At 42.8% G+C, this 15,012-nt stretch overlaps 1 protein-coding gene across 1 annotated transcript in view; it reads left to right on the top strand.

Annotated features, from left to right (window-relative positions):
* The window catches only part of scn1lab (sodium channel, voltage-gated, type I like, alpha b), a 31,982-nt gene that overhangs the window by 9,817 nt on the left and 7,153 nt on the right, over positions 1–15,012 (top strand). Inside the window, exons 7-20 of the mRNA XM_035677883.1 lie at positions 1,233–1,487; positions 2,324–2,387; positions 2,656–2,797; positions 3,351–3,578; positions 5,356–5,634; positions 6,438–6,779; positions 7,107–7,239; positions 7,382–7,620; positions 7,742–7,915; positions 8,527–8,883; positions 9,005–9,532; positions 13,102–13,237; positions 13,748–13,902; positions 14,538–14,711. Of these exons, the coding sequence (XP_035533776.1) occupies positions 1,233–1,487; positions 2,324–2,387; positions 2,656–2,797; positions 3,351–3,578; positions 5,356–5,634; positions 6,438–6,779; positions 7,107–7,239; positions 7,382–7,620; positions 7,742–7,915; positions 8,527–8,883; positions 9,005–9,532; positions 13,102–13,237; positions 13,748–13,902; positions 14,538–14,711 (3,206 nt within the window). The remainder of the gene's footprint in view (positions 1–1,232; positions 1,488–2,323; positions 2,388–2,655; positions 2,798–3,350; positions 3,579–5,355; positions 5,635–6,437; positions 6,780–7,106; positions 7,240–7,381; positions 7,621–7,741; positions 7,916–8,526; positions 8,884–9,004; positions 9,533–13,101; positions 13,238–13,747; positions 13,903–14,537; positions 14,712–15,012) is intronic.

Below are 15,012 nucleotides of genomic sequence, written 5' to 3'. Positions count from 1 at the left end.
GATGAGAAGATTGATACCGCTCTCATGTCTGCATGCTAAATATAAAGCTATAGAGCCAGCAGGCAATTAGCTTAGCTGAGCATAGAGAGTGGTAGCAGATGGAAACAGCTAGCCTGGCTCTGTCCGAAGTTAAAAATACACCTTTCAGCACCTCTAAAGGTCACTAATTGACACATTGTATCTCATTTGTTTAATCAGATCAAAATCTACAACATAAAGATGACAAGTGGTAGTTTAGCTGTATTTTCCTTGGCCAGGAACAGTGAATTTCTCTCCAAAAAACCACAATTGCCATTTTTACATTTTGTTTTTGTACGTTTTACCCGCTGCCAACCTTAATACTAAGCTAAATTTAACACTTACTGGCCTGTGCAGACATATAGTGTGGTCTCTATCTTCTCATCTCATTCTCAGCAAGAAAGAAAATGAGTGTATTTCCCAAAATCTCACTCTACTGTATTAATTTAATTTATTAGGTTGTGCATTAAAATGTGCAACAGTTTCAAAACAGTTACAAGAGTAATATACAACATTACGCACAGAAAATAGGAATAAAAATATTCTTATTATTATTATTTTCTGGCTAAAAGAAGCTGGCTTTAACATTTTCCTCATGCTCCACAACCAGCTGCATGAGAAAGGTATGAGACCAGTAATGTGACTGGCTGAGAGGATAACAATTAATACCCACAATCACCTTCTAATTTATATACCACTTCACTCGACCCTCTTGCGCATACTACTGTGCCTATATGGATAAAAACAGCATGGCGCTTTGATACATCCTCATTGACCTTGTGCTCATTACCCGGTAATGTGCGCGGGTCTTTGCGACTGCACTAAAAAAAGAGCTCAGTTTAACTGTTTCAGTGGCATTCAAACAGAAGACAACATCACAGGTCCTGTAAAGATATCGAAACAACAACAACAACACACACAAAGACATCATTTATGGCTGATCATTTTCCCAGAGACCATTACAATTGCACATGAGAAACATAACTTTCTCTAGTGGTTTATCTATGATTAGCAGTGATCTGTGTCAGCCTGGTTCCTGTATGACAGCACACAGTTCATACAGGAACCTCCACTGCAGATCCCCCTGGCTGCTTGCTACTGTAAGCTCTTATTAGCAGCTTCTTCTCTATACAAGCTTGTGGCTGTAATTAGCAGGCAGTAATCATTCTGCAATGTCCCCCTCCCGCCCCCCACTTGCCCTCTCTCTTGTTTAGGCTTGAAGACCATCGTTGGCGCACTGATCCAGTCGGTAAAAAAGCTGTCGGACGTCATGATCCTCACCGTGTTCTGCCTCAGCGTCTTCGCCCTCATCGGCTTGCAGCTCTTCATGGGCAACCTGAGGCAAAAGTGCGTGCGCGTGCCAATCCACATCAACGGCACCAACGGCACCAACATCACCGACCCCGACACGTTGTACATCAACACCACGGAGAACTCGTTCAACTGGACGGAGTACATCAGCGATGAGAGTAAGCCGAGTGAGGCGTGTGAAAGTGCTGTTACATGTCTGCCAGGCGCACATTGAGGTTAACCAGGGTCAAGTTAGCATCCGACCCAGACGGCCTGAGTCAGATGATGGCTACTTCATATGCAGAGATGGGTCAGGGTGGTGGTGGTGGTGGTGGTGGTGTGGGGGAGGTCAGACACGTTGGCCTGCTGCCGTGATAAGGAGTGACAGCAATGGCTGGGAGCGCCGGCTGCGCTCTCTAACAAGGGCTGGTGGGAGAATGCGGCAAATGTGGCAGATAATCGCCACAACAATAAAACCCTCTACTTTCACCCCCTCACTACCCTTCATCATTCTCCCATAGCCCATCTGTGTGGCATGAGCAGCCTAAAGTGCTAGAGGAGGGTGAGTCACTGATCGCGAGCAGGATATCGAGGAGATGTGCACCAGCTACATGACAAGCTGATGCCGGAGCAAGAGGAGGAGTGGGAAAAGAAGACCGATATTATTAAAATTGCATAGATGTTATGAAGTCCGGCATCTTAATCTATGACTATGTTTTCCCCTTAAAAAAAATCTGATGTGATTGTGATTTCGCGACAGTCAAGTGGTTCCTGAGGACAGAGTGGCTGTGACTGCTTCGCCAAACGGATGACTAATGTGGTTGGGTGTGAAAACAAAACAACAAATCACCACCTTTCTCTCTGTCTCCCAGCCACTGTGCTATATTACACCACACACAAAAACTGAAGAGAACCCCACAGCGTGCATATGGTCTTATCTGTTTCTTCATATCCGCGGCTTCAGCCCCGTGATGTGGCTCCGACTGACCGTCCCTCTGTCTCCCCTCTCCTCTAGGTAATTACTATTACCTCCCTGGCCGTAGGGATGCTCTGCTCTGTGGGAATGGCAGTGGCGCTGGGTAAGGCTTGACATGTTTTATTTATATGGCCAATTAGATGCACCACAAAGCTGAGCATACACAATTAGTGTCGACACTCACCACAGCGCTGAGGCATCGCAGGAACCTAAACTGCTGGTTAACTATGGGTGCATTTCATTTAATGTCTTTATGGCAAATGTTGAAACTTGTTCCTTTATGTGCATGTTGTAGCTTTTTGATTTAAGTTGATATTTAAGACTTTTATTAAAGTTTCAAGCTTTTGGTTTTACTTTAAAACCATCACCAGGAGCTGTCCAGAGGGCTTTTCATGTATCAAAGCTGGTCGTAATCCAGACTATGGCTACACCAGCTTCGACACCTTCAGCTGGGCGTTCCTCTCCCTGTTCAGACTCATGACGCAGGACTACTGGGAAAACCTCTACCAGCAGGTTGGTAGAACTCTGCAGAATAACTGTGATTCATTTATGATCATTATATAGTACAGGATTTGCCTTGTCATTTGGGTATATTTACCATTCATCTGTAAAGGTCGCTGACAGTGAACTTTGTAGATTGTTACTAACGTTGTTGTATCTTAAAAAATTACTGTTGTATTGCAGTGTGAAAATGCAAAACAACAAAAACATCAAATGAAAGCAGTTGATTTCATAATAAAAGCCTGACCTTCAATCAGTAAATATCTGAGAAACATATCCAGTTAGTTCAGTAAGTGTTTGTTGAAAAGGGTGTGTCATTCGGTAATTATAGACTAGGCCTGTTATGTAAGGGGTTTTTCTCTTTTGTCTTTTGTTTTTGTGCTGCAGCAGTACAATGCAGCAGATTGACATTTGCAAAGTCACCAAACAATGAGATGACCACAACTAATACTGTGTTACGTCAACTAGAACAAAATAAAAGGACAAAATTCTACTTCTTTTATTGTACTAATCTACTCCTAACAACAACCTCTCATCCTCTTCGGGTCTGTCTTGAATCCATCAGACTTTGCGTGCCGCAGGAAAACCCTACATGATCTTTTTCGTGCTGGTCATCTTCCTGGGCTCCTTCTACCTGGTCAACCTGATCTTGGCCGTGGTGGCCATGGCTTATGACGAGCAGAACCAGGCGACCATTGAGGAGGCTCAGCAGAAGGAGGAGGAGTTCCAGGCCATGCTGGAGCAGCTGAAGAGACAGCAGGAGGAGGCACAGGCAGGACATTCATCTTTATCTGTTCAAATTCAAGTTAGAATTGAGATACAGGCTACCATTTTGTATCTGATGAAATGTGTCCATTCAGAAAGTGATATTTTAAACTGTTAAAGCAACAGGGAAGTTTTTTATTGAGCACATGGAATAGTCTGAGTAATTTATCATATGAACGAGTGGCTGGGAGAATCTCTTTGTGTGTAACTGGGGAGACTTTGTTGATTCTCGAGCTTAAAGTCTTGAGCCAGCTGCCAAAAGCAGCGTTGCCACGGGCAACCGAGGAATTCACTGTGCTGGATGACTGACACCCCTCTGCCGCTCCCTCGGGGAACAGGAGTCCTTGGTCGACCTAGAGAAAGGAAAAATTAGCAGATTGACAAGGAGTGCAAATACAACATTAATGGAAATATACCGATTGTAGCTCTGTTCAATAATCTGTGTGTCGTCTGTATAAGAGGCTCGTTATCAAGGGAGAAACACACCTTGTGATTCTGGGCAGCAAACCAGTTATTTTGAAGCTTGTGACGACAAAGCCAGACAGTCTATTTCTGTCCTGTGTTACAAATCTGACACACGGTTGAAGTTCATATTCATGCTCACATCAGCACTGCATTAGTACATTTCAAGTAGGAAATAATACAGATACCAATGTAGTAGCAAAGGAGGGGAGATGTAAAATTAGTCCTAGAATGCATTGACTGTCACATACTGGTGATACAGCAGTGATTTCCAACCATCAGTACTTCTTGTGCAGTTGTTAGGGGGGAGGGGGAGTATCCATATATGTATGTTAAGGAGGAAAACAAACATCCAAATAGGTTTACAAATGTTTGTGATGCTGATCTTGGTAAATGTATTTTTACAATAACCGGGAACAATAGACCACCAACCTGAGTAAGTTGTAGCATCTGAAAGCCACATGTTGCCATTGAAAGTGAAAACTAATTGATAAGCAAGCAGATATGTGAAAATAGTTAGCTTAAACTAATGGATACATGTTTATTAAATTGCTTTGATTGATAAATGGGAACTTGAGCTCATCTGATGATGATGGTGTGGGGAACGTGACCCAAAAAAAGGAACCACTGACATGCAGTATGTGTATAGTGGAGTAAGGCAATTCGAAAGCTACATTTCCCCCTTTACTTTCTGAATTTCACATGATGTTATCTCATCTTTAACTCATTAGTGGAAGGTCAGATAGCTTGTTGCTGCCTTGCTTTATGTTTCCATGCTACTCAGCCAGGCCTGACACTGTCTTATCAGGCTTGTGCACACTCACATTGTTGTTGGTTGTGCTGTAGTTGCCATGACAGAGTCTTAAATCCTCCTACTATGGTGTTGTAGGTTTTGTAGGACACAGAGGCATTTCTCTCAATCAGAGAAATCTAAATTAAGTGGCATGCTGTGTTATTTGATTGCTTAAATATTACATATATAATAATAATAATAATAATAATAATAATAATGTAAAATCTTATATTCATATGTTTGGCAATGTTTTTCTTCCAAAGATTGTATCCCCCAACCTAGCTGCCCAAAAGCATTTCATGGGCATCATACATTTCTGTGTAAAGAAATAATATATGTATGTATGTACATTGCTTTGCTTGGGAAATGTTGCATGAAAACATTCAGGCGTCCATTTTTAGAAGGTGTCAGAGGCTTATTTGGCTCTTCATGGTGCTGCTGCTGCTGCTCTCAGCTGCCAGGCTTTCTCCTCCACTCCAGTCCGCGAGAGCCTTTGAGACAGGCACGGGGTCGCCATGACAACTGTGTTTGTGCTCCGATTGGCTGGCAGGTTGCCGCGGCAGCAGCCACGGAGAGCGGAGAGTACAGCGGAAGAGGGGGCCCCACCTCCGAGTCTTCCTCAGGGACGTCTAAGCTCAGCTCGAAAAGTGCCAAGGAGCGACGCAACAGGCGGAAGAAGAGGAAGCAGAGGGAGGAGGAGGAAGAGAGGGGGGCCAGAGACAAGTTCCACAAGTCTGAGTCCGAGGACAGCATCAAGAGATCCAGCTTCCGCTTCTCCATTGATGCCAACAGACTGTCTTATGAGAAGAGATGCTCCTCGCCCAACCAGGTGACAAATTAGATTTGTCAGTGATTACCTGATAAGTGGAGCATTCTGGGAGCTCAAATTAGACTGAAATTGGTCTTGTCACATCATGCCAGAGATATAATTAAAGCTACTAAAATTAAATATGTAAAACCAGGGATTGAACTATATTCTCACCTATTACAGTGTGTATTCATTTAAAGTTTTGTAAAGAAATAGTTCAACATTTTAGGAAATATACCTGCGAGTTAGTTCATTTTCAGTTTTACATTTTTTTTTTTACAGATTAAACAAACATGGTATAATGTGTTAATTAATTAGCTTTAGAAGTGTTGGCAGGCTGATTTTGTTGTCTTCAGACTAAAGTGTTTCCCCTTACTTCCAGTCTTTATGCTAAGGTAAACTAACCCAATGCCGGCTTTAGCTTCATATTTAGCATACACAGATGAGAGCGGTATCAATCTTCCCATCATACTCTCAAGAAAGCATATAAGCTTAATTCCCAAAACAATTTCATTAAAAAAAAGCAACACAATCAAGTAACATTCACCAATCAGTGAATATTTCTTCTTCTCTATAATTCTTCTCTTTTTTGTGGCATATTTGTTATTCTTTTTCCTGGTTCCCATCACCAAATTCTTCCCTCTGTTTCTGTCTCATTCCTACCTGGCCCATCTAACTACATACCTGCCCCCTTCCCTCATTTCACAGGACCATACAACACCAAAGGTGGCATTTTGAAGTCTCTTCTTTTGGAGTCACCTTCTGACCCCATATTCTCTCTGCCTCTTTCTCTCTCTCTCTCTCTTTCACTCTCTCTCTATCAGTCTCTCCTCAGTATCCGCGGATCCCTCTTCTCACCTCGGAGGAACAGCCGTGCCAGCCTGTTCAGCTTCCGCGGCCGGGCGCGCGACATGGGCTCCGAGAACGACTTCGCCGACGACGAGCACAGCACCTTCGAGGAGAGCGACAGCCGTCGGGGCTCCCTGTTTTTGCCGCGCCGCCTCGAGCGCCGCTGCAGCGCCGTCAGCCAGACCAGCCTTGGGGCACCGCGGGTCATACTGCCCGCAAACGGCAAGATGCACTGCGCCGTAGACTGCAATGGTGTGGTGTCTCTGGTCGGTGGAACTTCTGTAACAACCTCCCCTATAGGTCTCCTGCTGCCTGAGGTGACTTAACGGCTTCACATTTATATCCCATAGTTCCCTTTGTTCTTATGTTGTTGATAATGAATTATATATATATAAGTCAGACATTTTTGTTTTATACTGAAATGTCTCACACACACAATATTTGGCAGTATGTTACATTCATTGTCCTTTTCATGGGATTTATTGACAATAAGTAAAATCTAGAATATAACCAGACTCATCCTGTGTGAGGCCCTGCACACTCACAGATGTTTTCACTTACATGCTCTATACATACCTCCCTTTGTGCTTTATATTGCTCAGATATCTTGGCATGAATCTGTTTTTTAAATGTATTTCTTCCAGGGAACAACTACAGATACTGAGCTTAAGAAACGGCGGTCAGGTTTTCGCCAGCCATCCATGGATTATTTAGATGAACCAGGGGGCAGGCAGAGGGCTATGAGCGTGGCCAGTATCCTCACCAACACCATGGAAGGTAAAGGTCAGGCCATATTGTCGGCCTTTGTGTATTATTGTCTTCCTGTCTTCAACTTCACGTCTTCCGGAGAAAACTAGGAAGACAGAATATTGAGTATAAAGGAATCATTTTATTGACATGAATTTATCTGCTTTTCCAGAGCTTGAAGAGTCGAGACAGAAATGCCCCCCCTGCTGGTATAGATTCGCCAACACCTGTCTGATCTGGGATTGTTGCCCTGCGTGGCTGAAAATCAAGGAGATAGTCAGCATGGTTGTCATGGACCCGTTTGTGGATCTGGCCATCACAATTTGCATTGTTCTCAACACCCTTTTCATGGCCATGGAGCATTACCCCATGACTAAAGAATTCGATAACGTCCTCTCAGTTGGAAACCTGGCAAGTATTGTGTGACGTGCTTACAAACTCTGTACAAAACCAGAAGGAACATAAATGTAAAATATCTCTTGCGATGTAGATTTTGGTGTAAAACTAGAATTTTGCCCCCTTTTGTTATCAGGTGTTCACCGGCATCTTCACAGCAGAGATGTGCTTTAAGATCATTGCCCTGGATCCCTACTACTACTTCCAGGAGGGTTGGAACATCTTCGACGGCATCATCGTTAGTCTGAGTCTGATGGAGCTCGGCTTGGCCAACGTAGAAGGCCTGTCTGTGCTCAGGTCCTTCAGATTGGTAAGAGCACTGGCTGAGTAAAAGCTGAGTAATATCTAAACTCAGACGAGAAAAGTTAAGATATACCTGGACTCCTAGAGTCAGACTCCAGTGGCTCTCTCAATAACATTCATGTTATTAATGAGGTAATGATGTAATGAGAGCTTTTGTACAGTACATGAAAGGCCCCACTGAGAGTTGGTGTGGCCTTTGGGGCACGATGTGTTTTTTGTGTTCACCTGATAAGCTTTCTATGACTGTTGTGTACTTCTAGGTTCTATGAGGCTACAGTGAGGCTTTTACACATTGAAATTGAACAAACAATAATACAGTATATCAAAAATCTGGTCTGCTTTTGAAACAATAGTTTGACATTTTGAGAAAATGTGTGTATTTGCTTTTTTGCTGAGAGTTAGGTAAGCTCGATTCCACTCTCGTAACTGTCTCTTAAAAATGTAGAACTAGCAGGTGATGAGCTTGGATTGTTTTATAACCTTAAAGCAGGTCTGAAATGATTTCCCCTATCCTGTTCCATGTTTAAAAACATGTAATATATGTTGAATATTAATTAATCTATTAAATCATTTAGAAAAAAAAAAAAATCACACTCCTTTTAATGTTTTCTAAAACAGCTGAGAGTCTTCAAACTGGCCAAGTCATGGCCCACTTTGAACATGCTGATCAAGATCATCGGTAACTCAGTGGGTGCTCTGGGGAACTTGACTCTGGTGCTGGCCATCATCGTCTTCATCTTCGCCGTGGTGGGCATGCAGCTGTTTGGCAAGAGCTACAAGGAGTGTGTGTGTAAGATCTCTGATGACTGTCAGCTGCCTCGCTGGCACATGCACGATTTCTTCCACTCCTTCCTCATCGTGTTCCGGGTGCTGTGTGGAGAATGGATTGAGACCATGTGGGACTGCATGGAAGTGGCTGGACAGAGCATGTGCCTGATTGTCTTCATGATGGTCATGGTCATTGGAAACCTGGTGGTATGGGGTTCTTTCTCTTTCTTTACTTTCTTTAATCTGGATAGCATTGTTAATATTATGCTATGATAGTAATAAGGTCAAGTGGAGTCACTTTCCCTACCTAATGTCCACTTCTTCCCAGGTTCTAAACCTGTTCCTGGCTCTCCTCCTGAGCTCCTTCAGCGCTGACAACCTGGCAGCAACTGACGACGACAGTGAAATGAACAACCTGCAGATTGCAGTGGGCCGAATCCAGCGGGGCATTGCATTTCTCAAAAACGCAGTGCGGCATTTCCTGCAGAGCTTCTGCTTTGGTGGGGCCGGTAAGGGCTCTGGTCTGGCTGAGGAAAGCAAACCCCTTGATGAACTGCACAGCAATGGCAAGGGCAACTGCATCTCCAACCACACTTCAGTGGAGCTCACCAAAGATCCCAGTGGGGTGTACATGACAGAGGGCAATGGACGGCCAGGAGGAGGGCTGGTGGTTGGGGTCGTGGTTGGTGGGGACACTACAGGGAAGTACCCAATGGAGGAATGCGACTACATGTCATTTATTCATAACCCCAGCCTGACAGTCACAGTGCCCATCGCTGTGGGCGAGTCGGACTTTGAGAACCTAAACACAGAAGATTTCAGCAGCGACTCGTCGGATGTGGAGGGCAGCAAAGAGGTAAGATGCAAGACTTTGATAAGATGACTGACGTCACTGTCAGTTTGTAGGAAATCTTTTGAGTCACACAGCTTTTGTATTAGATTAGCTCCTTTGTATGTGTTAACACCCAACGCAGTCAGTCGATGTATGAATATGTCAAGATTTGCATAGAGATGGCCTTTTCAGAAAATTTCCCAACAGTCAAGCAGTTTGAAAATAACATACCTGCTGACTCATTTGTACATTCATCATGCTGTGCTACTGAGGGAATCTTCTGGAGTTAGACTCAGTCCTAAAGCTCTTGGCAGCAGAAGAAAGAGCCATGACAAATAATGACTCAAATTTGCCTTTGACTTATGTGGCAGGTTCACTTTTACTCATTAGTGTACGTGTCAGTGTGTTTGTGTACAGTGTTAACATGGTTGACTTCCCAGCAAATGCAGTTCACTGTTATACACACCTGCTAAATAGACTGCTTAATTCATTGTTCCATGTTTCAGAGGAAGCAAATTAATAATACAGCAGTGTTTTTTGTAAAGAGGTGGTCTTAGCCTGCTCCATATGCTAATGACCAAAATAGATTATCGATGTACGTCATAACATTTTTTAAATATTCTCCAATTTAAACACAACCAAATACTTGCATGGAAGACTTACATTTTTGTAATGTATTGCCTATTCTAACAGAGCAAATACCAGGGTTGCCAGGCTGACAGAGCATTGGGATTGTGCTCCCTGGTGATGTCAACCTGCCACTCTGGGTGTGGTGCCAATTCCCTGTGATTCAAAACAACCCAGGAGACTATTTCTAGCAATGGTACCACATGCTCCATATCTGGATCTGGCAGTGCTCTCTCACATCACTGCTGATCTTAACACCCTGTAGCCAGGGGTTGGTGAATAGTGACAATTAAGCGCTGGTTAAAAGATATTTGGCATTTTTATCCACTCTGTCATATAGGTTGATCAAATTAGACTTAGTAAATATTAATTTATGCATTAAAAATTACACAATGAACATTTGGCGTGTGCTGTTTGTATGTCTGTTGTGTGAGATAAGTGTCAGTGTCATTGCCAGTATAAAAACAGCATCCCACTCATTTACACTGCATCTAATAAGGAATATGCTTTCAGGGAAATGTAAATTGTTGTTCCCTGTGGCTAACATGGCACTGTGCTTTACAGCTGAACAATGAAAGCAGACTTGAGGTTGTATATTGGCTTTTGGTGTGTTTGACTTACTTTGTTTAACCCCCCATTTGTTATTGCAGCTGTGTCACAGACGCTCTCAAGGTTTTCAGTGAGAGGAGAATTGTAAGACCACTTTATTGTACCATAGCACTAACCATGAGGACTGCCTATGCCATTTACAGACAAACAACATATTTTTTCTCATACCTTCAATGGATTGCCCATTTTCGTTCTTTGCCTGGTCTGCCCTCCGTCCCCCACCCTCCTCACCCCACCCTCTTTGCTTTATACCTCCCTTTCCCCAAACAGCAGCACACTCAATGCTGTAATCTTTGAGTTTTCCCTCCCCCCGTCCCCATCCCCCCCTTCATAATTTATCTCCAAGCATCAGGCTGAATTGCAGTTACAAACCCATTAGGAATGACCAACACCACCTTTTTCCATTAATAGACAAACTCATCTAACATAATCTTTGCTTTTGATTTCATTGCTTGGTTTTGACTTGGTTTTTGGACTTGGTTGGCATCCAACACTCTGAGCTTGAGAATGAAGGAAGAGAGGAGGTGGACGAGAATGAGGAAAAATTAGATAGATGGAATAGAGGAATGAATTTTGCTTTAGTTTGACAAAATTCATTTGTCTGGTTCATAGCCCATGCATACACACATGGAATACTTGTATGTACTTGTTTTCTGTGATAGTCAAATAATAGTAGAATGATGAAAGATTCTTTACAGAATTCTTTCCAAGGAGATAATTTTTGAAACACAAATGAATCAATACTGATTTTTGCAGGGTGGCAAAACAGATAATATATGGTAGTTTATACTGAATCTGACTTATTGATGATGATGCATTTTCTTGAGGGTAAGTTCTTCATTTTCTTTCCTCCTCAAATATAAAATTGAAGAAACTCCTTAAATTACACTGAATTCTACCAGATAGGGTGCATGTGCACAATTATTGTCCATTATTCCCCCTCTTCTATGTGCTTCTACGCCTGTGTTATCCATTTTGTTCCACTGCAAAAAAATCTCGTCACCCAACTTGTACAAATATACTAAAACTTGCCAAGAAAATCTGCCAAATAAAAGCATGTCAGGTTAAGAGTAAAAGCCTCATATAATCCACGTCCAGAAGAGGTCAAATGGGTCTCTTACTGAAGGAGAGAAGGAGAAACCGGAGGGAAACATCCCTCCAGAAAACGATGCACTTGTGAGCAGCATGCTTCCATCATTCCCATGCCGTATTAGCTGGGTCCCACGGCAATCAGAGCTGCTGCACTGTCTAGGATGACATGTTCCTGTACTTCACACGCTAGACAGATCAGACATGAGGCCACATAACACCATGTTTGCCCAAAGAAAAACAGACAGGAAGCCTTACGACACCAAAAAGTCTCACTTTATGCAGATGATGCCTTAATATACAAAGATCACTGCATTTTAGGGTTTCAGAGGAGTGTTGCCAGGGATCAAAATTCAGAGTTAGCAAGGAGGACAGAGTGAAATGAACTTTACAACAGCAGCAACACTTGTCCTTACATGTGTTTTGCATATTGCTGAGAAGAAGGACAAAAATCGTTGAGTACCACATTTAGCCCTGTATGTTTTCTGGGTATGCATGGGTGCTAATTCAACATGTTTTTACAAATGGGAAAAAAACAGCCATCCACATGCTGTCTTATAAACAGTGCACAGTACTGGTTTTTGCTGGTAAGCTAATGTGGTTATCCGTCTACTTCAACACAAACAGAAGAAGCTTGTACACTGCTTTCAAGGAATGGAAATAACGTGTTTTCATGTCACTGAGGAAAATGTTCAGCAGCCCTTCTGTGGGTGGATTCTAGCTTTAAGGGTGCGGGAATTACTATTAATAGAAGCAGTTTTGGAAATGGGATAAATTATAGACACTGATTTGGGGGTCATTTTTCAGTTGACATGAAAATACATCAGCACACGTTCTGCTTGGTACTATTTCAGGCTTGGATTGATAATGCACTGGAATACTGCATGCACTCTTCCTCGAACTGAGGTCACATCAAACGTACCCACAGTGCAGTTCCGTAACGCCAACCTACCCATGACATGTGTTGCCACATAATCTGATTTAAGCCATCCGATAAAACTAATATCAAAGCCTGTAGGTACATTTGATCGATGCTGCATGTGATGATGACAATACAATGACGATGACTTTAAAGAGCCCAACTCTGTGAGCTATTACAGTGCCTAGTCTCCACACTAAGGTATACAGTTGTGGCACTGGAGTACATGTGAATGGAGAATCACAATGATAACCAGCTCAGAAGGTTGGCTCCTATAACCACTGAACCTTTGTCATTCCAGGCACTGCCGTGTAACTTTGTACTCTCATTTTCTTCCTCGTCCATGCAGAAGCTCGATGCAGAGCCGCAGCATTTGAGTTCATCGGAGGGGAGCACAGTCGATATTCGCCCCCCAGGAGATGGGGTGGATTCAGTGGAGCTGGAGCCGGAGGAGTCACTGGACCCAGAGGCCTGCTTCACAGAGGGTGAGATGGATGTGAGGGTGATAGGCAGGGAGGATGATGGGTAGTGGGAAAGTGGGACAAACGGAGAAAGGTGGGAGATGAAATGCTCCCACAGCACATTTCAAGACATAAAATAAATCGCATTAACTGCTTGTGCTTAGCACCGGTGTGTTATACTTACCTTTGAGTGACAGAGAATACAAATGCGCAGCCGGACAGAAAGAAAAGGAGTCTATGGGATTGTCTGTGTTTGTAATGTAACCTGACATTTAGTCTGCAAATACCTCTTCAGTTTTCCGTGTGTGGATTACAGAAATAAAATATAATGATCAGAGATGGGTTGTGTAGTATTTACATTTTGTTAGTATCTAATTTTGATTATTATTTGGAGGTTTGGAGGTTCAAACTTAATAATTAAGCATAGAAGGTTTTGGTTTAATCGCATAATCGCCTTTAGTCAACATAAACCACATATTCATTCATGTGGTCATTTCGTATGCCTCTCTCCCTACATTTCCCCCACGCATGCAGGCTGTGTGAGCAGGTTCCAGTGCTGCCAGATCAATGAGGAGGGAGCAAAGTTTAAGAGCTGGTGGACACTCAGGAAAACCTGCTTTATCATAGTGGAGCACAACTGGTTTGAATCCTTCATCATATTCATGATCCTGCTCAGCAGTGGAGCGCTGGTAAGTGGGTGTTTCTGTGACCCAAAACCAATAATAAGTTATTATTATTATTATTATTAACAGCATGTTGGGTAAGTGCAAGAATCTCCCGGGTTTGGATCTCAGTCCTGGTCCTGTCTGTGCAGTGAGTTTGTATTTTCTCACTGTGATCACCTAGTTTGCCTTCAGGTGCTGTGGTTTCATTATACAGTCCAAAGGCAAGCAGGTTAGGTGAACTGAGGACTCTAAATTACCCCAGACTCTGGGTGTGGTGCCAGTTCCCTGTGATTCAAAACAACCCAGGAGACTATTTCTAGCAATGGTACCACATGTTCCATATCTGGATCTGGCAGTGCTCTCTCACATCACTGCTGATCTTAACACCCTGTAAGGTTGGTGAATTGGGATAATGAAGCACCGGTTAAAAGATGTTGGAACATTTCCTACCCACGGTGTCATATAGTTTAAACAAATTGGAGTTAATAAATATTAATTTATGCATTTAGAATTACACAATGAACATTTGGTCTGTGCTGTTTGTGTGAATATGTGTGCTGTCCTCTTCCCAGTTGTCCTGAAGGATTTATCAGCCTTAGGTCATGGCTAGTGCTCATTTTTCCACCAGCAGTCTTTATTATTTATTTGGTTCTGTGCAGGCGTTTGAGGACATTTACATTGAGCAGCGGAGGACCATCAAAACAATGCTGGAGTATGCCGACAAGGTCTTCACTTATATCTTCATCCTTGAAATGCTGTTAAAGTGGGTGGCATACGGCTTTGTCAAGTACTTCACCAACGCCTGGTGCTGGCTCGACTTCCTCATTGTTGACGTATGTATATTCGATCCACACGCCGTTTTGAAAATAAAACTTCTAATTGGGCATTAAATCAAAGACAATTTAGACTTTTAAGAATAGTGTGACATCAACAATGTCAAGTGTGACAAGTGGCATCAATCTTGTCTTGGCGAAAAATCATGTATTTCTCACATTGACATTGACATATTCCTTTAAAGGGACACTTCACCCATTTGCATTAAGCTTTGTATCTTTAGAAACCCAGTCATATTTTTTAATGGTCGTGCACCATTCCCTCATTTTCCGAGAGAAATACGGATTTCAGTGTTGCACT

Source organism: Morone saxatilis, unplaced genomic scaffold (genome assembly GCF_004916995.1).
Source record: "Morone saxatilis isolate NCDOM2014 unplaced genomic scaffold, NCSU_SB_2.0 Contig6, whole genome shotgun sequence".
NCBI lineage: Eukaryota > Metazoa > Chordata > Actinopteri > Moronidae > Morone > Morone saxatilis.
The sequence above is the reverse complement of the archived record's forward strand: the minus strand, read 5'-3'. Positions and strand labels throughout refer to the sequence as shown.